The sequence below is a fragment of the Musca domestica genome, unplaced genomic scaffold (assembly GCF_030504385.1).
Source record: "Musca domestica strain aabys unplaced genomic scaffold, Musca_domestica.polishedcontigs.V.1.1 1, whole genome shotgun sequence".
In the NCBI taxonomy this organism is placed as follows: Eukaryota; Metazoa; Arthropoda; class Insecta; order Diptera; family Muscidae; genus Musca; species Musca domestica.
The window spans coordinates 5,963,916-5,990,547 of record NW_026712114.1 but is presented as its reverse complement, the minus strand read 5'-3'; the positions used below and the strand labels follow the sequence as shown (position 1 = coordinate 5,990,547).

The 26,632-nt window shown below is 36.3% G+C and overlaps 1 protein-coding gene across 7 annotated transcripts in view; it reads right to left on the bottom strand.

The window, feature by feature from the left end:
• The window catches only part of LOC101895846 (serine/threonine-protein phosphatase 2A 56 kDa regulatory subunit epsilon isoform), a 51,840-nt gene that overhangs the window by 5,795 nt on the left and 19,413 nt on the right, over nt 1–26,632 (bottom strand). For 5 of the 7 annotated variants that reach the window (XM_020037445.2, XM_020037447.2, XM_020037446.2 and 2 more), the window contains 3 exons: nt 8,740–9,729; nt 1,772–2,206; nt 1,501–1,700 (listed from right to left, as the gene is read on the bottom strand). In XM_020037445.2, the coding sequence (XP_019893004.1) occupies nt 1,501–1,700; nt 1,772–1,910 (339 nt within the window). In that variant the 5' untranslated portion in view covers nt 1,911–2,206; nt 8,740–9,729. The remainder of the gene's footprint in view (nt 1–1,500; nt 1,701–1,771; nt 2,207–8,739; nt 9,730–26,632) is intronic. The other 2 variants (XM_059118228.1, XM_059118229.1) reach the window with 1 other exon arrangement.

The following is a 26,632-nucleotide window of genomic DNA, read 5'->3' as shown; positions in this document are numbered from 1 at the left end:
GAATGGAATCGTATGCCAATCTCGTATTTTATGAGCTTCATGAATATTAAATATTTCGACCCCTTGTGGGAAGGTACCAATAGGAGTGGACCGATATATTCCATCTTCATAGCAGATGTTGTATTAGCAGAAAAAATGGGATGTGTGAAATATGAAGAGAACTGGATACTTATTTCACTTTCTTTGAGAGTTTTGTGTTTCAAAATCTTGAACCCTATGTGGGGGAGGTACCAAAAGAAATTGTCCGATCTCTACCATCTTTATAACATATCTTGTGTTAATGGAAATATTGAGATGTACCAAGTCTAAAGGGAATCGGATATTAATTACCCATTTTATGAGCATCATGGATATTCAAAATTTTGACTTTTTTTGGGGAAGGTACCAGAAGGAGTTGACCGATATATTCCATCTTTTCACCAGACCTTGGGTAAATAAAAATATTGCGATGTGCGTAATTTGAAGATAATCCGCAAGTATCGGTTCGCATTTTATAAAAGTTATAATTATTCAAAATTTTGACCCTTTGTGGTGGAACTACTGGATGGAGTGGATCGATGTTGTCCATTTTCACACCTGACCTAGCATTGATGTAAATATTAGGATTTACAAAGTTAGAGCAACATCGGATTATCCTTTCTTTTTCTGTGCAGGAAATTATTTTCATTGAAAATCTTGACATTTTACAATGTACCAAGTTTGAATCAAATCAGATACTCCCTTCGAGAGCTATCATGCGCACCAGCCAGCCAGACAGATAGATGGACGGACGGACATCGCTAGATCGACTCCAAATGTCCTGAATAGATTTGTTCCAAAGAGACCTAGGGTCTAAAACCGTTATTTCGATAAGGCACGTTTTGGCCGTATCAAATGATATAAAGCCTCTCTCTAGCCATATGGATGAGGGTATAAACTTCGAACATTGGCTGAGGGTATACATCTGTCAGTGAAACTTTTTTACCCAAGTGACGAGATCGTAAGCTCAATAGTTTTTTGTCATAGAAGTTGTTTTTTAAAATAAATATCCTAGAAAAAAAAAACAGGGGAACTGATGAGGATTAATAACTCTTTCCGAAACCTAGGTATTCCCTGTCTTACCCCCTGGTAAACATTACCAAACATTGTTTTTATAAAAAACAACAATAAAGGGATTAAGCCTGACCATTTTGCAACGACTTTTCCGAAATGTTTGTAATGTTTTTGTACCACTCGAAAGCTGAAAGCAGTTGGCTGAGTTTGACATTTGATTTGGAATTCATTCAACCCCATTTGTATGAAGAAATATGCCATGTTTACCTTCAAGTTGTCAATATCTTTTAGATAAGTTCAATAGGTCCCCTATCCTGAAGTCTTTTCATGGAATACTTAATTGACTCATTTGTAATTCGCCGTCAACGAAGAGACATTTGGGACTTTTTTTTTTCATTGGTCATTTTTCCCAAATCCCCAGACCACTTTTTATGGAAATAACATTGGGTAGGTTTGTGCCTTTCTTACCATACGAATAATTTCAGGATACACCGCCTCTGTAAGTACGCCTCGACCGTGTGTTATATAGGTGGATAAATCATTGAGGGCGGCTCGTTTGATTTCCTTGCCCTTCAAATCTGTCACAGGATCCATAAAATCAAATGAAACGCAACACTGGCGCAATTTGCGAATGAATAATTCTTCTTGCTCCAAACTAGAACAATCGGCTGCGAAATAGAAGTGGAAAGAAGGAGAATTATTATTAACAAATTACAAAAATTTAAATACATTTACATACCCTTCAATGCCGGCAATTGTTGTAGTTCCACATCCTGTGAATTTCTATAGCGCGAGGAACCTTGACTCTTTTTACTTTTCTTTTTTAGTGAACGTTTGGCGAATGGATCGATTCGATCAACAAATGTTCCCGATGACATTTTTTCTCTGTGTTTTCTTCTGTTGTTGTTGTTTTTGTTATTATTGTTTGTTTGTTGTTGTTCTTTTTGTTTATGTGTGTTTTTGTGCTGCTGCTACCGCCACTAATCAACTTTTAATTGTGTTTAGGTGTTGTTTGGTGGCGTTAAAGCCGCCCGCTGTTTATTAACTTGTTGCTGCTGCTGCTGTCGCTAGTGGTCGTAATTGTGATCCGCTTGCTGCCGCTACTTTGTTGTGTTGTTGATTTTTTCAAAAGTATCTCCTCATGTAAATTATTTTTTTTATTTGCTTGCAAAATCTGCAAAAAAGATGGAAGATATTTAATAGCAAAAAAGAACCTTAACAATTCTCAATGTCATGGAGGGAAAAACAACATGTTTTCTGCGCGATGCCTCGGTAAACAAAGAATAAAGAAAAAGAAAACAATTGATTTTCTATTGTTTGTTTTTTTATCCCTCCTCATCATCGAAAAATATGTGTATTCTCAAGATGTTCTATTGCAATGCTAAGTCGCTCGGATGGTCTTCTCTCAAGCGGAAATCGGAAAATAATTTTCTCTAACAGTCGTTGTTAATATATATTTTTCTGGTGACGCAATTTGAAAATATTACGCCATGTCGGTACATTCATTGAGCGTATACCACACACCACACCACACCAGCGATGATGATGAATTGATATTGAAATGCATTCGAAACATTTGCACATTTTGAACTTTTATTCTGAAATTTATGGACGATGTAGACACTTGTTTCCTAAGCGTAAAGACAAATAATATATATAAACAAATATTGGCGGCCATGAGCAATGAGATTATTCATTGTGTTTTACCCAAAAATAGATAGGAATTGCTTTTGGACAGACGTGGAATTTGGGCCTGGAATGGCATTTGGCAATTTTTCATGGAATACTACAAAACAAGAAGATATTACAATACAAATCTCATATTGAAATTGAAATATTGTACAGATTCCCACAAGGACGAAGGATCTGTATTTTGGGTTCTAGATTACGACGTAATTTAGAGCCTCGAAAATTGTTGTTGGAAAATGAAACAACTTAAATTGAGTTATTTATTATTGACAACCTAGAGATGGGACAACTCTCGAATAAGGTGCCATTTTAAAGTCGAGGTCGATGACGTTTGCATCGATATCCTTGCGAACCCGACAAATCTCATTAGATTTCGCAATAGAAATCTTTGAAATACTTGAATTAATTAGCCTTTATAGGGTCTCAGGACATAGCAACATTGTGAGGAATGAAATGGCTAATGAATTAGCGCGATGTAGTTCCCGGTCGAAGGGTCTAACGATATATGACACTATCAAACAAGTAAAAAAGCTGTAAGTTCGGCCGTGCCGAACTTTTAAAATACCCTCCACCATTTGGTACAAATTTGGCAATTTCCAAAAAAAAAATCCGTTTAAAATTCTGTTAAAATCTTAAAACAACTGAATGCCTATACGACGATGTAGACCTGCATAGGCAACTTTTGTCATAAGTTATTACAATATTTAAATGCGAAACTTGAAGAAAAATCTGTTTATAATGTTGCTAAAATCATCAAAATACCGAATATAATGGGTACCGTTATATGGGGGCTATACGAAGGCGTGGACCTGCACAGACAATTTTCTGCCATGGGCTGAAGTTTCCATTACGAACTTCACATGCGAAATTTGAAACAATCCCGGTAAATAATGTCGCTAAAATCATCAAAATACGGAATATCGGGGGGTACGGTATATGGGGACTATACGAATACCTGGACCTACATGGCCCATTTTCTGTTTTATGCGGAAGTATGTATTACGAATTTCAAATACCAAATTTGGAACGATTCCATAAAATAATGTCGCTAAAATCATCAAAATACCGAATATCGGGGGGTATCGTTATATCGGGGCTATATGAAGACGTGAACCTACATGGCTCATTTTTTGACTTAGGATGTAGTATCCATTACGAACTTCAAATACCAAATTTGAAACGATTCCGGTAAATAATGTCGTTAAAATCATCAAAATACCGAATATCGGGGGGTACCGTTATATGGGGGCTATACGAAGACGTGGACCTGTACAGATAATTTTCTCTCTTAGGCTGTAGTATCCACTACGAACTTCAAATGCCACATTGGAAACAATTCCGGTGAACAATGTCGCTAAAATCATCAAAATACCGAATATCGGGAGGTATTGTTATATGGGGGCTATATGATAACTTGGACCTACATGGCCCATTTACGAACTTAACCTGCCTACTGGCAAAATATACATGTGTGCAAAATTTTAGCCTTGTATCTCAATTTGTTCGAAAGTGATTACAACAGACAGACATACAGACAGACGGACAGACAGACGGACATTCTAAGACGATTTAGAATTTTACGCTGATCAAGAATATATATATATATACTTTGTTGGGTCTGACATGAGTATTTCGAGGAGTTACAAACGGAATAACAAAATTAATATACCCTCCATAGTATGGTGGAGGATATAAAAATCACAAAATATTCTGGAAGCTGCTTCAAAAATGTTCTTATCGAGTAAAAGCTGGTAGAATATGAAACTTGGAAACCGCTTTTATCGAAGCTTATCTGGCCGGATATTTTTCGAGAAGTTCCTGTTGCCTTTTATCAATTAGCAAGTCTAGGAATTGCAGAAGGTTTATTGACTGGTCACTGCAGTATCAGGTAATTTACCTTCACAATGGCATAACAGTGGTCCAGACCACCGTCAACTTTGTGAGACGATTGAAGACCTACAGATACAGATGTCCCACGTTGTCAAGCAAAAGACATAGACTGTTTGGTATGTGAGGGATAGGCAATTTAACGATCTCCTCGCAAACGTAGATCCCATTATCATCCAGGTAAGCCGTTCTTTCTCAATTTATATTTTTCCAATCATAACTAATTCTTCTTAGGATGAACACAATGTGGACCGAATAAAGCAGCTACCTACCGACTCAAGTGTAGCTGGACATCCTGAAACCCAACCTGACATATCCTAGATTGGTTGGTTTGGTTTAAAAATGCGCCGCAGCTAAACAGTTATCGACAGCTGTCTTACGTAGAGACCTTTGTGCCATTGTGTTCATCCTTGGAAGGAATAATTAGTGGTGGAAAGAAAACGGAAGACATAGCAGTGAAAAAAGAATGGTTTTAGGAGCGTTTTAGCAGTAGGCTGCTTTGTCTAGCCACCAGTTGATACTTTTAGCCAGCCAATAGATGATGATGATGATGGAACTATGTCTAAAAGACCGTCCGATTTTACATCTCGAGTAGCCTATGTATCCTGTTTGATAACATGGGACCATCTACATAGTAGATGTTCAATCATCTCGACCTCTTCTTCATCTTCACATAGTCTACAATAGTCAGAAAAACTGTTATCCCTCCCATCCTTAGCTCAGTTATCTGATACTGCAGTGGCCTTTGTGGGTGAGGTACCAGAAGGGGTACACCAGATCTTGTGTTAGCAAAAATGTTTGTATGTGTGAAAAATAAAGAGAACCTGATGCTTATTTCGGGTTTTATAAACGTTTTGGTTAGTTAAAACTTTGACCCTTTGTGGGGGAGGTGCCAGAAGGATTGGTCCGATCTCTGCCATCTTTATAACAGAACTTGTATTGATGGAAATATTTAGATATGCCAATTCTGAATGGAATCGGATGTTAATTTCGCGTTTTATGACCTTCATGGATATTCAAATTTTTGACCATTTTGTGGGGGAGGTACCAGAAGGAGTGGACTGTAATTTGAAGACAACCGGATGCTTATTTGGGATTTTATGATCGTTTTAGTTATTCAAAACTTTGACCCTTTGTGTGGGAGGTACTAGAAGAAGTGGTCCGATCTCTACCATCTTTTTAACAGATCTTATGTTGATGGAAATATTGAGATGTGCCAAGTCTGAATGGAATCGGATGTTTTAATTTCGCGTTTTATGAACTTCATTGGTACTCAAAATTTCGACCCTTTGTGGGGGAGGTACCAGAAGGAGTGGACCGATATATCCCATCTCCACACCAGACGATGTCTTAATAAAAATATTTTAATGTGTGTAATTTGAAGACAACCGGAAGCATATTTGGGATTTTATGATCGTTTTAGTTATTTAAAACTTTGACCCTTTGTGTGGGAGGTACTAGAAGAAATGGTGCGATCTCTACCATCTTTTTAACAGATCTTATGTTGATGCAAATATTAAGATGTGCCAATTCTGAGGGGAATCGGATATTAATTTCGTGTTTTATGAGCTTCATGAATATTTAAAATTTTGACCTTTTGTGGGGGAGGTACCAGAAGGTGTAGACCGATATATTCCATCTTCACACCAGACCTTGGGGGTAATAAATATATTGTGATATGTGTAATTTGAAGTGATTTGGACTCTAACATCACATTTTATAAGAATTATAATTATTCAAAATTTTGAGCCTTTGTGGGGGAGGTAATGGAGGGAGTGGACCGATATTGTCTATTTTCGCACCTGACCTAGCACTGAGGTAAATATTAGGATTTTCAAAGTTGGAGCAAAATCGAATTATCCTTTCTCTTTCTGTGCAGAAAATATATTTTTTGAAAATGTCGACATTTTATGGGAGAGGTACCAGAAGGAGTGCACCGATATCGGTCATCTCCGAACTCGATCTAAGTTTGACAATAATATTACAATGTTCCAAGTTTGGATCAAATCGAATACTCCCTTCGAGTGCACCAGCCAGCCAGACAGACGGACGGAGGACATCGCTAAATCGAATCCAAATGTCCGGAAACGGATTTGAACCAAAGAGACTTAGGGTCTAAAACCGTTATTTCGATGAGGCAGGTCTTGACTGTATTAATTATTCCATGAGATCTTTAAAATGATTTCTATATTCAGGAAGCCTTAATTGGGGGGGGGGTTTATCTAAAAACGTAACAAATTAAATTCCACTGGTCCGAACTATTTTGCCCTCCAAAAGGCTGCAACAAAATGAGAAACCAATTTCCGGCTAGAGAAGATTTTACTAATCGCCAGATTGAAATACCAAAAATGAGGCTCAAATATTCAGAGGTACTACTTTATGGGGAACATAAGAAAATATGGATCTATTCAAGAAGACTATTGTCGCAGGAGATTGATCCCATTACAAACTCAATATAACAAACCCCGCAAAAAAGTCATCTTTTCATAAGGCTGTAGAACGCATTACGATCTCTAATTATCGAATTTAAAACACTTCTGTTTGATGTGTTTTAAATCGCCAGAATACCGAATATCTGGAGGAATGGGGGCTACAGGAAAACTTGGATTTATATAGACAATGTCCCGCCACAAGAGATAGAATCCATTAAGAACTCCACGAAACGAATTTTAAGCTATTCCGTTACAAAATGTGGCTTAAATTCCTAAAATATCGAATATCGAGAGGTTACTTTAAATGGGGTTTTATGCAAATGTACGAACTTAACATGCCTACTTATATCAATTCGTTCGAACGATAGCTACATCGACATACAGGGTTGCCCATATTCGACGGACCTTTGGGCCCATTCCAATCGACGAGGCTTGTCCGCAGGCAACTTTCTTTGCGTCAATTAAATTTTGTACGGGAACAAATGCAAATCAATGGGAATAATCCGTTGTAAAGTGGACCGAGCCATGCCCAACTGCTGAGAACGGCGTTTTTGGGATGTTCTTGGGGACCTCTCAACACTGGCTCGTACGGCAGCGATATTCTCGGCCGATCGCCTTGGTCGACTTTTATATGGCCTCTTCGGATTAGAAAGAGCCTTACCAGTCGAAAATTTTTCGTATAAACGCTTAATGGTGTTCTTAGAAGGCGCACTTCTCTCATTTTTTAATGTTTTAAAAGCACGTTGAGTTTTCACAATTGACTTCTTGTAAATTTCAACTATTTCAGAGCGCTCACGTGGCGTGTATTGGTTCATGGTAAAAATCTGCTTGGACTGACGCTTCAAACGCTGTATGTCATTAAGCGATGTGACATCTCTGTCAAAAGTTATGGCGTTGCCAGATGGGTCCGTCGAATATGGGCAACCCTGTACAATTTTACACTAATTTGTAGGGTTTAGCATGAGTATCTGAAGGAGTTACAAAGTTAATATACCCTACATAGTATATCGGAGGATAAATAGGGATTCTATATACAAATGACCTCCAAAAAATATTCTATGGGCAGACGTTCCTCATCTAGTCTTTTTCGACTGGAAAAATTTGATCTGCATGTACATTATATCGCTAAAGGGGTATTCTATAATTTATTGACCTGTGTAAAAAGTCTTCCGTAACTGAAGAACTTCTCTTTAAGACCTGCTACTGTAGAAATGTTGAACATTTACCAAGTCCCCTCTTTGGAGGTATTCCTTTCATCTCTATAAAAAATACCTTTTGACCTGCAGCTAATCTATATACAGAGGTTATCTTATTTCCGCATTCTAATTACAAAATATTCAAACCCATATCTATTCCAAAGATTTATTTATGTCACCCACAGGACCTAATCAAATAACAACTATGTTATCTTTGTGGCACTCGGGGAGAGGTCGCTTTTTTCATATCTTTTGCCCTGGCTGTCTCTGTAATCTCACACATTTAATCCGTATACTCCATGGAGACTTATCACACTGATATCGTGGTTGTTGCAGCAGCAGCTGTTGCTAGCTAGCTGGCTGGCTGGCTGACTGCTAACAAAACAATAAAGTGCAGTGAAACCCAGAGATTGTGTGTGATTGTGATATGTGTGTGCGTGTGTGTTGCATATCGTCGTTGTGTTGTAATGGCCAACAATTGCACAATTAGCATGCATGCATACCTCTCTCTTTGCTGGTGTTGTTGTTTTTGTTGTTGCTGCTGTTGTTTATTATTGCAATGATGAATTGTTGTAGTTGTAGGTTTACTGTTGTGAAGTAGTAGTAGTAGTTGTTGTTGTTACTGTTGCTGTTGTAGTAGTGCATTTAATGGAGGGATTGCATTTGATTACATGTATTTGTTGTTGTTGCTGCTGTTGCGTCGTTGGTGCGTGTTAGATTTTGTTTGAAATGATGGTTGGGTTGATTGTTTGGCTGACTGACTGACTGGCTGGCTGAATGTTCGGTTGTCGATCGATCGGTTGCTCGCTCGATCCGTTCCGTGTTGTTTTTATTATTGTTGCTAGTGCTGCTGATTGTTGTTGTTGTTGATAATTCGCTGCGTTTGCTAAGCTTCCATGGTTTTTTTCACTTGACTTTTTCTGTCTTCGTTTCAATTAAATTTGATGGATTTGATGGCACGTTGTTCAAACTAACTCCTCTCCTTCACCTAGGCAATTAATTCTCAGTATGTTGCATTTACTCTCTCTCTCTCTATCTCTTTGTGTAACTTTCTCTATTTCCTCTTGGTACTCATTGAAGAACATTCATAGAGCATAAATTAGCACCAAATGAAACGAGCAGGTGTTTTTTTATTGTTGTTGCTGACGATGATGATGACGATGGAGAGTTGGATGGAATTGATGACAAGAAGAGCTACTGCCACTTGCTCTGAGAATTTACTTTGGTAGTGAACGGTTTTGTTTCCTCCTCCTCGTGACAGAGATGACGACGACAACAGCAATCAATTGGAAATTTATTTCGGTTTCCTTGCTCTCTCTCTCACTCTCTCTCTCCTTTGAAGATGTGGCCAATGAGATGATGACTATATTTCTTGGCCTTTTGTTTTTCTTGTTTATTTTATTAGTTAGCTTCGTTTGCTTTTTTATCACCTCAAACAATAATGCTCTATCGGCTTTCTTGGTGTTGTGTTGTGTTGTCGTCAGAGCCAAATTCTGAAAAAGCAGAAATGCAAATTATTTCTATTGATTCACAATTAAGCGATGAGGAGAGGAGAGAGAGGGGAGGGGTGGGAAGAGCATAGACATGGAGAAGTAGGAGGTATATTTCAAACAAATCATTCATTTTTTGTATAGTGTTGGAATGAAAATGCGATATGAATCAAAATCCAAAAAATCAAACAAGCAGTCAGCTAAACAACCAACCGGCCTACCAGCCATCCGGCCAGTCAGCCAGAAAGCCAGTCAGCCATTCATCCATCCAACAAAATCGATCATTCAAATATTATAGGAAAAAAAATAAGCAATCTTACATTCTAAATCAAAAGAAAAGGTGTTGGTGACCGTAGCGGCTATGGATGTGTGAACAGCCCAGTAAACAATTTTTGCCGAATTCGGTCCGATTTCTGTCAGAATCTCAGAAAAAATGTCCGATTCTGATTCCGAATTCCTTCCGATTTCGGTACGAAAGTTGTATGGACGTGGTCACCGAATTTGGAAAGATTTTCTGAAAAAAATCTGAAAAAATATTAGATTTTCTGGACGAATTCGGTCCGAATTCGGTGAAAATTCTTGAAAAAATAGGAGAAAAAATTAGATTTTCGGAAAAGATTCGGAGGACAACTCAGAATTTCTGAAAGAAATCGGGCAGAATTCGTCTGGAAATTCGGCGGAATATTCAGATTTTCTAAAAGAAATCGGTCAGAATTCGAAAGAAAATTCGGAATAAAATTTTCCATCATATTTTTTTGGGAACGAAAGAGAAAGAGGCTGATTCACAACAACAACAAAACGCACATTTTTACAACGGAAAATCTAACTGTTCACAATAACAATAACAAATAGCATTTTTGCTTTGCGCTTTGTTGTTGTTGAGATCTTGAAATGAATGATCACAACAACAACTACTATGGGAGAGAATGTGTCAAACCACTACCATCCGTTTACATGTGGGAGAAAATATGCCAGAGCAATAGACAATCTACTCTCTCCGTTTGTACATTTTTCGAGTTTTTTTCGCTTAAAAACACAGGAAAATGTGCAGAAATTCTAAAAAAAAACGTTTAGAAAATCGGACCAATTTCTATCAGAAATTTCTGAAAAAAACGTCAGAAATTTCGGAAAAAAATCTAAAATCAGAGCAGTCGGAAAAAATTGTTTACTGGGAGCCCGACGACAATGAATATGACGACAGCAGCAGCAACACCAACAACAACAACAACAACCATTACAATAATGGGATGAAAAACATGTTTCTACAAAAACCTACACACACATTCTATGAAACAAAAAAAAATAAAAAAACAAAACAAAAATGCAACAACAACAACGGTGGGCAAATAAATATATGCCATGGCGGCAGTTGGCTGGTGTGGACAATAAATTAACTGATTTTTACAAAAAAAAAAAAAAAAAAAAAAAAAAAAAAAAAAAAAAAAAAAAAAAATTATTAACGACCAGATTTGCTTAAGAAATCTTAACCCATTGTGGGAAGCAATAGCAAAGTAAAATAGAAAATTTTAATTTTTTCAAGAATTAATATTTCCACAAGATCTCCTAAAATATATTTTCCCAAGGAAAAAATTTTTAAGGATTTAAAAAAAAAAATTAAGATTTGTTAAAAAAAAATAAAAATGCATGAACTAATGCTGAACTTAACAAGCAAAAAATGGTAGGCCAGGCCAAACTTTTAATACCCTCCAACATGAGGTAAAAAAAAACATTGAAAAATAAAATAAGCAGTATTGAGTGTTGGGCCCACCTCCATATTTATACCCTCCACCAAACATAGTATGGAGGGTATATTAAGTTCATCATTCCGTTTGTAACTCATCGAAATAATAATTTTATCTTATAATTTTCAGCGTAAAATTCTAAAACGATTTAGCTTTGTCTGTCCATTCATCTGTCCGACCATCTATTTTAATCACGCTAGAGTCAAAATGAATAAAGATAGGAATCTAAAATTTTGCACAGATCAGTATTTTGTCTGCAGGCAGGGCAAGTTCGAAGATGGGCTATATCGGTCCACTATAACGTATAGCCCCCATATAACGGTACCGCCCGATATTCGGTATTTTGATGATTGTAGCCAAACTTTTCAATGACATTGTCTGCAAAATTCACAAAATGACTTCCTTCTGAGTACTTTACCCCCGGGAAGAGTATTGTCTATATAGGTCCAGGATATCGTACATCCCCCTCATATAACGATACCTTTCTATATTCGTTATTTTGATGATTTTAGCTACATTTCCAAGAAAGCTACGGAAGAAAACAGCAACATCAGCAGAAATGGTTCGAAAAGTAAAGAAGCGTCTTGACAGAAAGCCGAGTCGCAGTGGTCGCTCTTCGCTCGTATTAATCGACCGTGGCATCAGAATAAATGCCGAATATTATCGCGAAAATATTCTGGAGGTTGTCCGTTGGACTATTGTGTCTGGAGTTTTTGGAAAGCAAGGTTGGCTCTAAAAAATACCAAAGTGTCGATCACTTCAAGCAAGCGCTTTGCCGAGAATGGGCCAAAATACCGCAGAGCAACATTCGGCCAGCGAATGACGGTTTCATTGGTCATAATTCGTGCCAAAGGTGAACAATTCGAACAAATGTGAACTTATTCTAAAATTTGATGCATTTCCGACATTTTTTGCTTTCAAACAAAAAATGTAAAAATTATGGCGTATGTCTTTGTTGCAGGTTTTTTTTTTCTCACCCTGTATAAGGCTCATATCCCTGGAGTTTTTGTTTTTTTCAAGGACATAATCAAACAACAACAACAACAAAGAAAATTGTTTACAAGGACCACCAGGGACATATGTGTGGATTATTTCAGATTGCTAAAAACAAGAAATTGTTGAGTTTAAAAAAAAAATTGGACAATCGATTTCGTAAATTTTCTAAGAATATTTTTGGAGGATATTTAAGATTTGTTTTTTAAGATCTCCAAATACTTGTAATTTTAAGACATATTTATTTTAAGTTGTGCACCTGAAATTTCATAAAATATTAAGAAAATACCGTGGTTGTGAGGTTCTTAAAAAAAGAATTATCAGATCCAAAATGTTTTTTTTTTTTTTTTTTTTTTGATTCAGGATGGTCCCTAAAGAATATTTTTTCAAGGACCCTCCAAACGAGACTCATGGATTTTTAAAGAATATTTTCAGGAACAATAAAGTCCATAGTCGTTCTTTTTTAAAGGATGATCAGGACCCTATTGCTGGATAATTTAAAGATGTTTTAATTGAAGGATATCAAGACCACACTCGTGGATATTCGAAAAATAAATTTTCACGGACAATCGTGGAAGAAAACCCTTAGAGGAACCCCATTATTTTTTATCTTTGGATCACATTTTTACGTCTTTCTGTTATTTCGCATACAGGGTCATTAGTTTGCTGCAATCAGTGATAAAACTCAAATCAATTGAATAACAATTCTGTATTCCCTATCGAAGAAGATGGCATCCGGTAAAATACGCAAAATTATTATGGATTTCTAATGTCTTAGAATGAATAATGGATGCAGTACCTACCACCAAAGTCGAGGTTTGACGTCAGACAGACAGACAATATGAAGGAGACGAACAAATGTTGAAGAGGTTTTTCTTGTGCTAACCGGAAGTTCGGCGGTTTTTGTTTTACCTATACCAATTTTAACATACATATATATGTGTGAGTGTTCATGACATAGACGGGAGGACGAATACACTGGTCTACCAAATTAAATTGAAATGTAAAAAAACGAGTTAAGAAGTATCAGTCTTTTTTTCCGACCCGAAAATTTATCCTCAGCTAGTGACGAAATCTTTAACCCTATGTGGGGGGTAACAGAAGGAATGGTCCAATCTCTACCATCGTTATAACAGATCTTGTGTTGATGGAAATATTGAGAGGTATCAAATCTGGATTGGAATCGGATGTTAATTTTGCGTTTTAAGGACTTCATAGATATTCAAAAATTTTACCCTCTGTGGGGGAGGTACCAGAAGGAGTGGCGCGATATATCCCATCTTCACAGCAGATCTTGTGTTAGTAGAAATAATGCGATGTGTGAAATATGAGCAGAACCGAATGCTTATTTTGGATTTTATAATCGTTTTGGTTATTCAAAACTTTTACCCTTTGTGGGGGAGGTCCCAGAAGGATTGGTCCAATCTCTACCATCGTTATAACAGATCTTGTGTTGATAGAAATATTGAGATGTGCCAAGTCTGAATGGAATCGAATGTTAATTTCGCGTTTTATGAACTCCATGGATATTCAAAATTATGACCCTTTGTGGGAGAGGTACCAGAAGGAGTGGACCGATATATCCCATCTTCAATGCAGATATTGTGTTAGTAGAAATAATGGGATGTGCGAAATATGAGGAGAACCGAATGCTTTTTACGGATTTTATAATCGTTTTAGTTATTCAAAACTTTGACCCTTTGTGGGGGAGGTACCAGAAGGAATGGTCCAATCTCTAACATCTTTATGACAGATCTTGTGTTGATGGAAATATTGAGAGGTATCAAGTCTGGATTGGAATCGAATGTTAATTTCGAGTTTTATAGACTTCATGGATATTCGAAATTTTGACCCTTTGTGGGAGAGGTACCAGAAGAAGTGGTCCGATATATCCCATCTTCAGAGCATATCTTGTGCTAGTAGAAAGATTGAAATGTTTGAAATTTAAAGAGAATCGGAAACGTATTTCATATCTTATAAGAGTCATAATTATTCAAAATGTCGAACCTTTGTGTGGGAGGTACCTGCACAGGTGTGGACCGATATTGTCCATTTTCACACCTAACTTAGTACTGATAATAATTTTAGGTTTTGCAAATTTTGCACAAAATTGGATGATCGTTGCTTGTTCTATAAGGTTAATTATTTTCGTAGAAAATGTTGACCTTTTTTGGGGGGTGGAGGGGTTGTGAAAGTACCAGAGGAAATGGACCCATATTGTCCATCTTCGAATTCAATCTAAAGTTGATAATAATATTACGACGTATCAAGTTTGGACTAAATCGGATACTCTCTTCGAGAGTTATCTTCAGCCGACAGATAGAGGGACGGACGGACGACACCGCCCTAGAACGACTCCAAATGTTGTGAGACAGATTTATTCCAAATAGACCCAGGGTTTTAAGCAATTATTTCGAGGTGGCACGTTTTGGCCACATCAAATGATACTCCTTCCCTGCAGGTCTGAGGGTATACAAAATTATTAAATCCCCTGTAGAACAGTGTATTTTGGCTGCTCTTGAAATCATCTAAATATTTGAATATGCAATTTCAGAGAGTTGATATTCAAACACTAACTGACACTAAAGAGACAGGAGACAACTCAGAATAAGAAGAGGAACATTGCGAAGACGGCGAAAACGATTTTCAAACCGAAACCCCATCAGCACCGTAGGTGGTACTTTTAACAAATATTCAAAATGAAAAAAAAATGCAAAAAAAAAAAACTGACAACAGCTAAATAAACATGTAAATTTATTTAACTTGTTATTATTCAATGTTTCATTGCACCGAGATGCGAATGATGAGGGTGGTGGAGATGGCAAAAGATGATACTTGCTTGGGGCGGGTAAGGAGAAGTCGAGGTAGAAAAAGATAAGACCAAGTAAGTCAACAGAATAAAACAACTTAAATGGATGGCCGGGCTATGGAGATACGCAATAAGAACAAACGATATTACAAAGCCACACATACACACAGAAAGAGATACTCCCGCTCATACACACACTCACACCGTCATGATATGACTGTATAAATGTTAAATATTAACATTGAATTGTTTAATTTATCATAGGTTTGTTATTAAAAACCAGTAAAGAAAGTCCTAAAGTCGCGCGGGGCCGACTTTATGATACCCTACATCACCTTTGCTAATTTCGTAGAGCGCCACATAACAATTAAAAGTTATAATTAAAATTTAAAATTCAAAGGACTAAATATGCCGAAGCATTTGTATCCTTTAAATTCGGATAAAAGATAAAGATATATATGGGAGCCATATCCAAATCTGAACCGATCTCGATAAAATTTGGCAAAGATATTTCTGAGCTGTATTTGATACATTTCCCTGAATATCGTTGTTACGGAGTGCATATTACGGCTGCGGAGGACAAATATAACAAATCGGATGAACAATATATATGGGAGCTATAGCTATATCTGAACCGATCTTCACCAAATTTGGCATACTAGCTTCTAGACTCAATTCGATCGTATGTGCCAAATTCCATCCCATTTGGACAAATATTAGACGTTTGGTGCACAATAAAAGGTAAATCGGACGAAGTTATATATGGGAGCTATATCCAAATATGAACCGATCTCGATAAAATTTGGCAAAGATATTTCTGAGCTGTATTTCATATATTTCCCTGAATATCGTTGTTACGGAGTGCATATTACGGCTGCGGAGGATAAAAATAACAAATCGGATGAACAATATATATGGGAGCTATAGTTATATCTGAACCGATTTCGATCAAATTTGGCATACTCATTTTCAGGCCTAATTTGATTGTATGTGCAAAATTCCATACTATTCGGGCTGATATTACACGTTTGGTGCACAATAAAAAGTAAATCGGACGAAGTTATATATGGGAGCTATATCCAAATCTGAACCGATCTCGATAAAATTTGGCAAAGATATTTCTGAGCTACATTTGATATAATTCTCCAAATATTGTTGTTACAGAGTGCGGTCGTAAGTGCCAAATTCCATCCCATTTGGGCAAATATTAAACGTTTGGTGCACAATAAAATGTAAATCGGACGAGCTTATATATGGGAGCTATATCCAAATCGGAACCGATTTCGATAAAATTTAGCCAAGGTATTTCTGAGCTGTATTTGATATATTTCCCTGAATATCGTTGTTACGGAGTGCATATTAGGGCTGTGGGTAACAAATATAACAAATCGGATGAACAGTATATATGGGAGCTCTAGCTATATCTGAACCGATTTTCACCAAATTTGGCATACTACCTTCTAGACTCAATTCGATCGTATGTGCCAAATTCCATCCCATTTGGACAAATATTAGACGTTTGGTGCACAAAAAAAGGTAAATCGGACGAAGTTATATATGAGAGCTATATCCAAATCTGAACCGATCTCGATAAAATTTGGCAAAGATATTTCTGAGCTGTATTTGATATATTTCCCTGAATATCGTTGTTACGGAGTGCATATTACGACTGCGGAGGACAAAAATAACAAATCGGATGAACAATATATATATGGGAGCTATAGCTATATCTGAACCGATTTCGATCAAATTTGGCATACTCATTTTCAGGCCTAATTTGATTGTATGTGCAAAATTACATACTATTCGGGCTGATATTACACGTTTGGTGCACAATAAAAAGTAAATCGGACGAAGTAATATATGGGAGCTATATCCAAATCTGAACCGATCTCGATAAAATTTGGCAAAGATATTTCTGAGCTGCATTTGATATATTTCTCCAAATATTGTTGTTACAGAGTGCATATTACGACTGCGGAGAACAAAAATAACAAATCCCAATATATATATATGGGAGCTATAGCTATATCTGAACCGATTTCGATCAAATTTGGCATACTTATTTTCAGGACTAATTTGTTTGTACGTGCAAAATTCCATACTATTCGGGCTGATATTATACGTTTTGTGCACAAAAAAAGGTAAATCGGACGAAGTTATATATGGGAGCCAAATCTAAATTTTTACCGATTATCTCCAATTTCAATAGAGTTCGTCCTTAGACCAAACAAATGATTTGTGCAAAATTTCATCTCAATCGGATAATAAATGTGACCTGCATTTTGTTCACAAGAATACATGGCCAGACGGATGGACGGACAGACGGACGGACATGCATAAATCAACTCAGAAAGTGATTCTATGGAGATTCTCAAAAGTAACTATGGGTCTATCTCGCTTCCTTCTCCATGTTACAAACAAATACACAAAGACATGATACCCTTACCACTATGTGGTGTAGGGTATAAAAATTTACACAGCAAAGATGCATATTATATGTAAGAGATGCCTAGTGTATGTATAAATGTACACACGTACACTTGATTAGAACCGTTAGCAGAAGAAGGGATGGGTGGGGGGTTTTGTTATGGCGAATATTTAACCCATTCACAGAGAGTGAGGGAGACATTGACAAATGTTAAAATATAACTAAAAAATCCGACTAACACTTGGAAAAAAAGGAGATAATTTTTGTTATCCATTTTTGTGAACGGTTATCAGTTTGAAATAGCGCAAAAAAATTCTGTAGAATATTTATTTATTTTTTTTTTTTTTTGGTTCAGAAGATAAAATAGAAAAATGTCAAGTTTTTATTTTCATATCAGTGACAAGAAGCGTTAAAGGTGTGCTGAGGGTGGTGACAGCATTTGGTGAAGTAAAGTATGGTAAGGTAAGGTCGATGATAAGACCGACAAAAATCTACTGTAGAATTTCTTTTTATACCGAATATCTTTAATATTTAACAGAAAGGGAGGGAATTTCTTAATTGAATTTCAGCACGGAATATTTCAAAGCTTTTTTTTTTCAACTTTAGAGGAGGAGAATTAAAGAAGTTCTCTATAAATGGATAAGTATTTGCAGATCTTCCATATAGAAAAGATCTAAAAATTATTTTTGCTGAAAAGGAATTTAAAAGGAATTCCAGAGACAGTAATCCTTTAATAGATGATCGATATGCAGACACGCTTCTGCATGACTTCGGTCCAATAAGATTTTTTGTATAGAATTATTAAAACACCAACACGTTATCTCTAGAGATATATGAACAAGCAACAAGTCAACAAGCAGTAAGTTCGGCCGAGCCGAACTTTGAATACCCTCCACACTACTTGGAACGAATTTGAAATTTTTCAAAAAAAAAAAAAAAATAATAAAATAAAATCCGTTAAAAATTCTGTTAAAATCTTAACAAGTAAAATAGAACCAATCTGTATTGCCGAAAGATTGTGCGCTGGGTAGGTGCATAAGTCTTCAAAAAATGTTATTTATTTTTTTTGGGTTGTCTCTTAGTGGCCACACGCCACAGGATTTTATCTCAAATATTATTCACGTGTCCCAGTTTTTTTGCCAATGACATGAAACCCGCGTGTCGGCGTTTTTATACCCTTCACCCTACCTATGGAGGATATATGAGGTTTGTCATTCCATTTGTAACCCTTCGAAATATACATTTTAGATCCCACAATATACACAATATATATTCTTGATCAGCATAAAATTCTATTTCAATTTAGGGATATCCGTCCATCTGTGGAAAATACTCTATCTTCCAAACGATAAAAATTTAGATCTGTAGGTCTTTTGGTATTTAAAATGGACTAGGTCCAGGTTTTTTTATAGGCCTCATATAAATGTACCGACAAATTTAAGATTTTTTTGGAGTATTGGTTCCAACCGAATTTGCTTTTGATTGACAATTTGTGTTCGCAATATGTAGAAAATATCCTTGCAGAGGTTCAAGTTTTCAATGATTTTTCGTAATCGATTCTATACAACATTTAAAGTATTTTTAAATTTTATTTAACGCCTTTTATCGATCCTGCCATTTGTTCGTGAAATACATAAAAAACCAGTAAGAAATGATACCCTACACCACTATGCATATTTAGTAGAGCTCTCGTAAAAAGGTTTATACAGGGCATTTCAGAGCTCTATGAGATATTTGGTACAAAATCAAAATCTATCTAATTCTATCGTGCATTTTACGAACTATAGCTATCTCTGAACCAGGTTTCTCCAAATTTGACGTATTAGCTTCTAGGCTGAATTCGGTCTTATGTACGAAAATTCAGGTGATTTGGGCTGATATTGATTATTTAGTGCACAATTAACCTGAAATCGGATGAAACATATATATGGTTGCTATATCTATATCTGAACCGATTTTCACTAAATTTGATATACTTGCTTCTAGGCTGAATTTGGTCCGATGTACTAAAATTCAGTCCATTTGGACTTATATCGGCCATTTGGTGCACAATTAACCCGAAATCGGATGAAGATATATATGGGAGCTATAGCTTAAACACCAAATCGGATAAAACATATATATGGGAGCTATAGCTGTTTCTGAACCGATTTTCTCCAAATTTGTTGTATTTGCTTTAAGGCTAATCTCGGTCACATGTGCCAAAATTCGGGCCATTTGGGCTGATATTGGCCATTTGGTGGTCAATTAACCCGAAATCGGATGAAGATATATATGGGAGCTATATCCAAATCTGAACCGATTTCGATAAAATTTAAAACAGCTATTTCTGTGCTCCATCTAATACCTGGTACCAAATATCACGGTTGTGGAGTGCATAGTAGGAATGTGAGGGACTTAAAGATCAAATCGGATGAAAGATTTATATGGGAGCTATAGCTATATCTGAACCGATTTTCTCCAAATTTGGTATACTTGCATCTAGGCCGAACTCGGTTGGGTGTGCCAAAATTCAGGTAATTTGGACTGATAGTGGACATTTGGTGCACATTTAACCCGAAATCGGATGAAGATATATATGGGAGCTCTATCTAAATTTGATCCGATTCTCACCAATTTCAATAGGGTTCGTCCTTGGGCCAAAAAATATTGTTTGGGAAATTTCATCTCAATCGGATTATAAATGCGACCTGCATTTTGTTCACAAGAATACATGGACAGACGGACGGACGGACAGACGGACTGACATGTATAAATCGACTCAGAAAGTGATTCTATGAAGGTTCTCAAAAGTAACTATGGGTCTATCTCGTTTCCTTCTCCATGTTACAAACAAATGCACAAAGACATAATACCCTTACCACTATGTGGTGTAGGGTATAAAAACTTGTTATTTTGGTCGACTTTGGGTCGAAATTTTAAAGTCGAAAATCGATGCGTAGCTTTTGCATTGAAGGCAAAAATCTGAATTCTAAATATCGAATTTTCCTCTCAACTAAACAAAATTAAGACGCACCTCTTACTTCCGCAGCAAATGCAAAAGGGGTTTGTCTTTGAAGAGCATAGTTTTGGATGGGATAATCTAAAAATCAACTTCACTGTTTCAGTATCAGATGACAGAGGCCCAAAGGCCCTCTATGAAATTTTCCAAGAAATTCTCCAAAAGAATTTTCAGTCATTTATTACTCTCTCCATGAAAAACCAGCAAAGTTTAACCTTTAGCTGACAAGAAAAGGCCTAGTGAGGTTTTGATAACTGTCACTACTAAAATACACATATCTCTGACATTATTTACATTTATTTTCAATAACAATAACGGTCAAAATGCTAAACCAAGAGATGAAAAAAAATTGAGTAACCAAAAATGCATCTTAACATTTTAAATGTGCAAAAACAACGGCTCTTTTTCCAAAACTATCAATACAGTTTGACTGTGTTTTCTCTTACAATGGAAATAAAAACAAAATACCAACAACCCACCAACCTACATAACAGAAAAAGCCTACCAAACACCACCAGCGAATCCAACAACACCCCATAATACCACCCAATCAACCAAACGACCGTCCCACCAACTGACAACTGTATCCGGCAATAGAGTAAAAGACTAACATTATTTTCTTTCTTTTTTTATTTCTATTTTAACTGTTTATAATGACAACAAAAAGAAAACCGGGTGAACTAACTACAAAAAAAAACTAACAGCACACACTCTCCCTCGCTCACTCACTCTCCCATTTACATCCAACCCCACCACACCACACAAGAAAATGGCCAATGAAGAAAAAATGTGTGGTCAGCAGGTATGATGATGATGAAGACTGCAAATGATGGAATAAATGAATGAACGACAGTTAAATGGGAGGGGGGCAAGGTGGTCCGGGAAATCTTAATGGAGAAAAGTCTACAAGCCTATAACACACACACACACACACACACTTGGGGAGAATATTTATTTCTATTGTTGCTGTTGTTTTTATGACGATGTTCATTTTCGATTCACGCACACTAGAGAAGAGCTTTATGAGCAGCAGAGACATTTGAGAGAGAGAGGGGAGAGTCATGATACAAACAGTAATGCTAACTTTAAGTGTTAATGAGGTTTTTGACATGAGTTTATTCAAGAATTGATATGATGGCGGAGACTTATTGATTTTGAAGAAAATACATCATTATTAAAGAAATTAATCGAAATTACTGAAATAAAAAATAAAAGTATTGTTAGACATATTGCCAATGGAGTCAAAGTAGTTGATTAAGCCCATAAAGGACGAAAACTTCTAACTTCCAAATTGCTGGCTAAGAATATATTTGTTGTGTAGACCTTTGATTATTCAACTGTAGTACAGGGTGAGATAAAAAAAACTAAAACAAAGTCAAACTCCATAACTTTTACATTTTTGTTTAAATGATTGAATGAAAGCAAAAAATGGCGGAAATAGCATCAAATTTTAGAATAAGTTTAAATTTGTTCGAACAGGTCACCTTTGGCACGAATTATGGCCAATGAAACCGTCACACGGTGCCCGAATGTTGCTCTGCGGCGAAGCGCTTGCTTGAGGTGATCGACACTTTGGTATTTTGTAGGGCCAACCTTGCTTTCCAAAATAATATTCCAGACACAATAATCCAAAGTATTGATATCCGGACATTTTGGTGGCCATTGTGAGCTGGAAATGATGCGAGGAACGTCATTTTGAAACCATTCTTGGGTGGCGGCGCTTGCTGAGTGCGATGGCGCTGAGCCCTATTGGAATGTCTAAGGTCTGCGTCCAAAATGTTTGTGTGCCCAAGGCTATAATACACCCTCCAGAATATTATCGCGATAATATTCAGCATTTATTCTGATGCCACGGCCGATTAATACGAGCGGAGAGCGACCATCGGCTGTTATGGCGGCCCCCCACACCATCACCATGGCCGGCACTTGAATTCTGGTGGCCATCCGAAGGTGCACATTTTCAGCTGACCTCTTTGGCAAGTAAACACGATCATTTTGTTTGTTTACAAACTGCTGGACAACGAATGTTTTCTCATCGGAGAAAACCAAATTCGGCAGTACACCACCTTCGGCCAAGGAGAAACAACTCTTTAGCTCTTTTGAGTCTGTTTTCTTTCTGTTGCGGTGTAAGTTCTTGCACTTTTTGGAATTGGCTTTACACCGAGCTCATTTCTTAATATTTGCCGAATGGAATATTGCGATATGTTCAGCTCACGAGCCATTTTTCGACCACTGCGACGCGGGTTTCGATTAAGTCGCTTCTTTACTTTTCGAACCATTTCTGCTGATGTTGTGGTAACAAGCGATGGTAGGAGACTTAAAAGATTTATTCACATTTAAATACTGGAGTGCTCTAACGATAGCCACTTGTGGTTTTCCAGCCAAATATAAATATATCACGCTTGAATTCCTTCACGAATAACTTTTTTCTGGAAAATGCTCACCAAAATGCTTTTGTACGCTTGTAAACAATATAGTGAGCTGCCACTGGAATAATTTTACAGCTGTCGGACGAGTGGCTTAGAAGGGACAGCAGTCTGAAGTTGGTTGCAGTTTTTTAATCTCACCGGGGCCAATCGTAAAATTTACAACATTTTCTGATAGGAGGATTACTTTTGCGCCACCTATTATGTACAAATGGACAATTTTATATATTTTTTCTGCACTTGGTGTCCAAAACCAAAAAATGTTTAGTTATCTGTTTGAAGACAATACATTCCATGTTTATGGTAAATTTTAAGAATTTTTAAACGGCAGTGGCTAGTGATGTTACCAAATTATATTTGACCACGATAAATGATGTAGTGTTGCGGGAATTCTGATAAATAGGTGAAGAAAGTTATTGTCTGGAGTTCTATTCTTACCTACAAGAAAATTGGACCTTTATGGTCTATAGATTTGGTAAAGTAAGTTAAATTGATTTTAAATTTTTAGTTTGTAATACAAAGTCGCCTGGGGCCTATATTAGATTTAGAGTGTTTTAAAATCTGTGAAATTTATAAATAGTTTGAAAATCTCAATTTTTGATTACGATTTGAAGAACGCTTCAACATAAAATTGGATGTACATTTACGTTTTCCGGCCAATTCTTTACTCAATTTGATTGTAATTTTTTATATTCGACCGATCTTTAGTGTCGACCCATAATTTAGTCGCATTTCGTAACATTTTTTAGTTGATTTCCTTAAAAATTTAATGTTTTACATTTGCCGTCAACTATCGAAAAAAAAACCTCTAAATTGACATCACTCGATAACACAACTATTCAGAGAGAGAGTGAGATAGAGAGCCCCACAAATGCAAAATGCGATAAACCATTGAAATTTTGTTTGTTTTAGCAATTTTGTTATGAAATATTTATTATTTAAATTATTTTATAGTTCATTTCATATTGCGTTTATTGCATTTTAATGTTTAAAGAAGAGGTGTCGAAAAAGAAAAAGCAAAACATTCATTCACAATCATTAGAAAGGAGAAGAGAGAGGGAGAGAGGGAGAGAGAAGAAGAGCGAATATCAATGAGTAACTGAGCAATGAATACAAATTGTCTGTCTGTCAGTCATAATACCCAACTACGTTGGTATATTGGCAAAAGTAGAAGAAGAAGAAAATGGATATTTTGGCCACAAACAAAAAAGAGCAAAAAAAAAAAACACCACGAAAGATATGATGGACATTGGCAAAACAAAAACAAAAAAAAAAAATAATAAGTAATCAACATTGTTGTTGTTGTTGTTTGCCTGTATTCTTCTTAGTGTTGAGGCATGTATGTTTGTGCAAAATACTATAGCTATACAGAGAAGAAGATTCCAATGGTTTTTTTTTTGGTTTTTTGCTGGCGCTCTATGACTAGCACAGCTATGATGTTGTTGATTAGGTAATTTGTTTCATTTCGTTATTTTTTGCCAATATTTTTTTTTTTGTCTTTAAATATTTATTCTTTGTTGTTATTTTACTATTCATTAAAAACACTCACACACACACAAATAAGAAGAAAAACAATGTCAAAGAGCAGACAAGGAGAATTGTATTGTTGTTGTTGCTGCTGTTATTGTTGGGTGGCAGCAGCACTCAAGCATAATTGAATGGTGTTTTGCCTGTCATATTTTAAGTGACCATAGGTCACATTTAATGACCTCCATGATCACATTGCTCATCATAGATCTTAGGTGGGTACTCGCCCCATATTTCCACCGCCGCCGTTGCCCCTTGACGTTGTCATCATAATTTGTTTTTTTTTTTATAGATGCCTACGTAGGTATGGACAATAAAAAATATATATTTTTATAAACGCAAGCGGGAGGCAGGCGGCATGAAGTATATAGGTATATATAGTTATCCATGTATATTTATAATAAAAACAAAAATAAAAAACACAAGTATTTTTATAAAGTGACCAAGGGAATTGGGGGGACGGTGGTGTGTTGCTGTTGTTTGTTCATTGTTGTGTGCTTCTAAAATGACGATGGCTGATACTAACAACAACAATACCGAGCTATATACTATATATCCCACATGTTCGAATGACAAACCAACCAAGCAGCCATTCAAACACAAACACCCCTCCTCCCTCCTCCATCTGTCTTAACTGCCCAAACATCCCACCAAGCACCTCCATCATCATTTTTTTCCAAGCGGTCAAGTGCAGGTCTTTTTTTTCTTTTTTGTTTTCATTTCATTTTCGTAACTATTTTTCAAAAAAAAAAAAAAAAAAAAATACAACGCAACACAAAATAAAAATGAAATTGAAATTTTCTACGTAATTTATTGCGGTATGCCACCAACCATTGGCTGGCTGGCTAGCTGACTTAGTTATTGCCAGCCATTGTTGTTATTCTATTTATTTTCATCATAACCAAGAAAATAGTATAAAAGAAAGAAAGAAAGCAGAAAACAACAAATGAATTAATCATAAACACAAGAACTATTTAATAATTTTCACTTTCACACACAGAAAACCGTCAAGAGTTTGGGGATCATTCATTGCAACATGAGTTTATTTCTAATGCCGGGGAATTATTCAAATGTCAGTCGCTCTCCGTTCGCTCTCCTACCTAATCTCTTGTTCATTTTTCTTCTAATGTGCTTTTGTGATGAGAGAGCTATAGATAACGGGGTACAGTGATGCTAACTTGCGATTTTTTGCGGTGATTTATTTATATTCAAAATAGAACGATTTGCAAAGTTGCTTCTAACCAAGGTTATTTTTACTAGAAATAATCGGTTTTTTTTTTCTAAGACGATTTAGCACGGTTCGTCCGTATGTTGTAATCACGCTAGAGTCAAAACGAATAAAGATAGGACGCTAAAATTCTGCGCCGGTCTGTCTTTTGTCTGTAGGCAGATCAAGTACAAAGATGGACTATATCGGTTAACGATATCGTATAGCCCCTATATAACGGTACTCCCGATATTCGGTATTTTGATGATTTTAGCGACATTATTCACTGGAATTGTTTCAAATTTAATATTTGAAGTTCGTAATGGATACTACATCCTAAGTCAAAAAAATGAGTCATGTAGGTCCACGTCGTCGTATAGCCCCCATATTACGGTACCTCCCGATATTCGGTATTTTGATGATTTTAGCCACATTTTCAATGGAATTGACTGAAATTCTACACAAGGAGTTCCTTGCCAGTACTTTACAGTCCGTAAGAGAATTCTTCATACAGGTCTACGATATCGTATATCCACCATATAACTATACCTCACGATATTTGGTATTTTGATGATTTTAGCGATATTTTTAAATAAAATTGAAATTCTACACAAGGAGCTCCCTGTGAGTAATCTTCACCCTTTAAGAATTAAAATTATTGCAGTGGCAGCTCATTATATTGTTTACAAGCATACCAAAGCATTTTGGTGAGAATTTTCCACAAAAAAAAGTTATTCGTGATGGAATTTAAGCGTGATAGTGTGATTTCC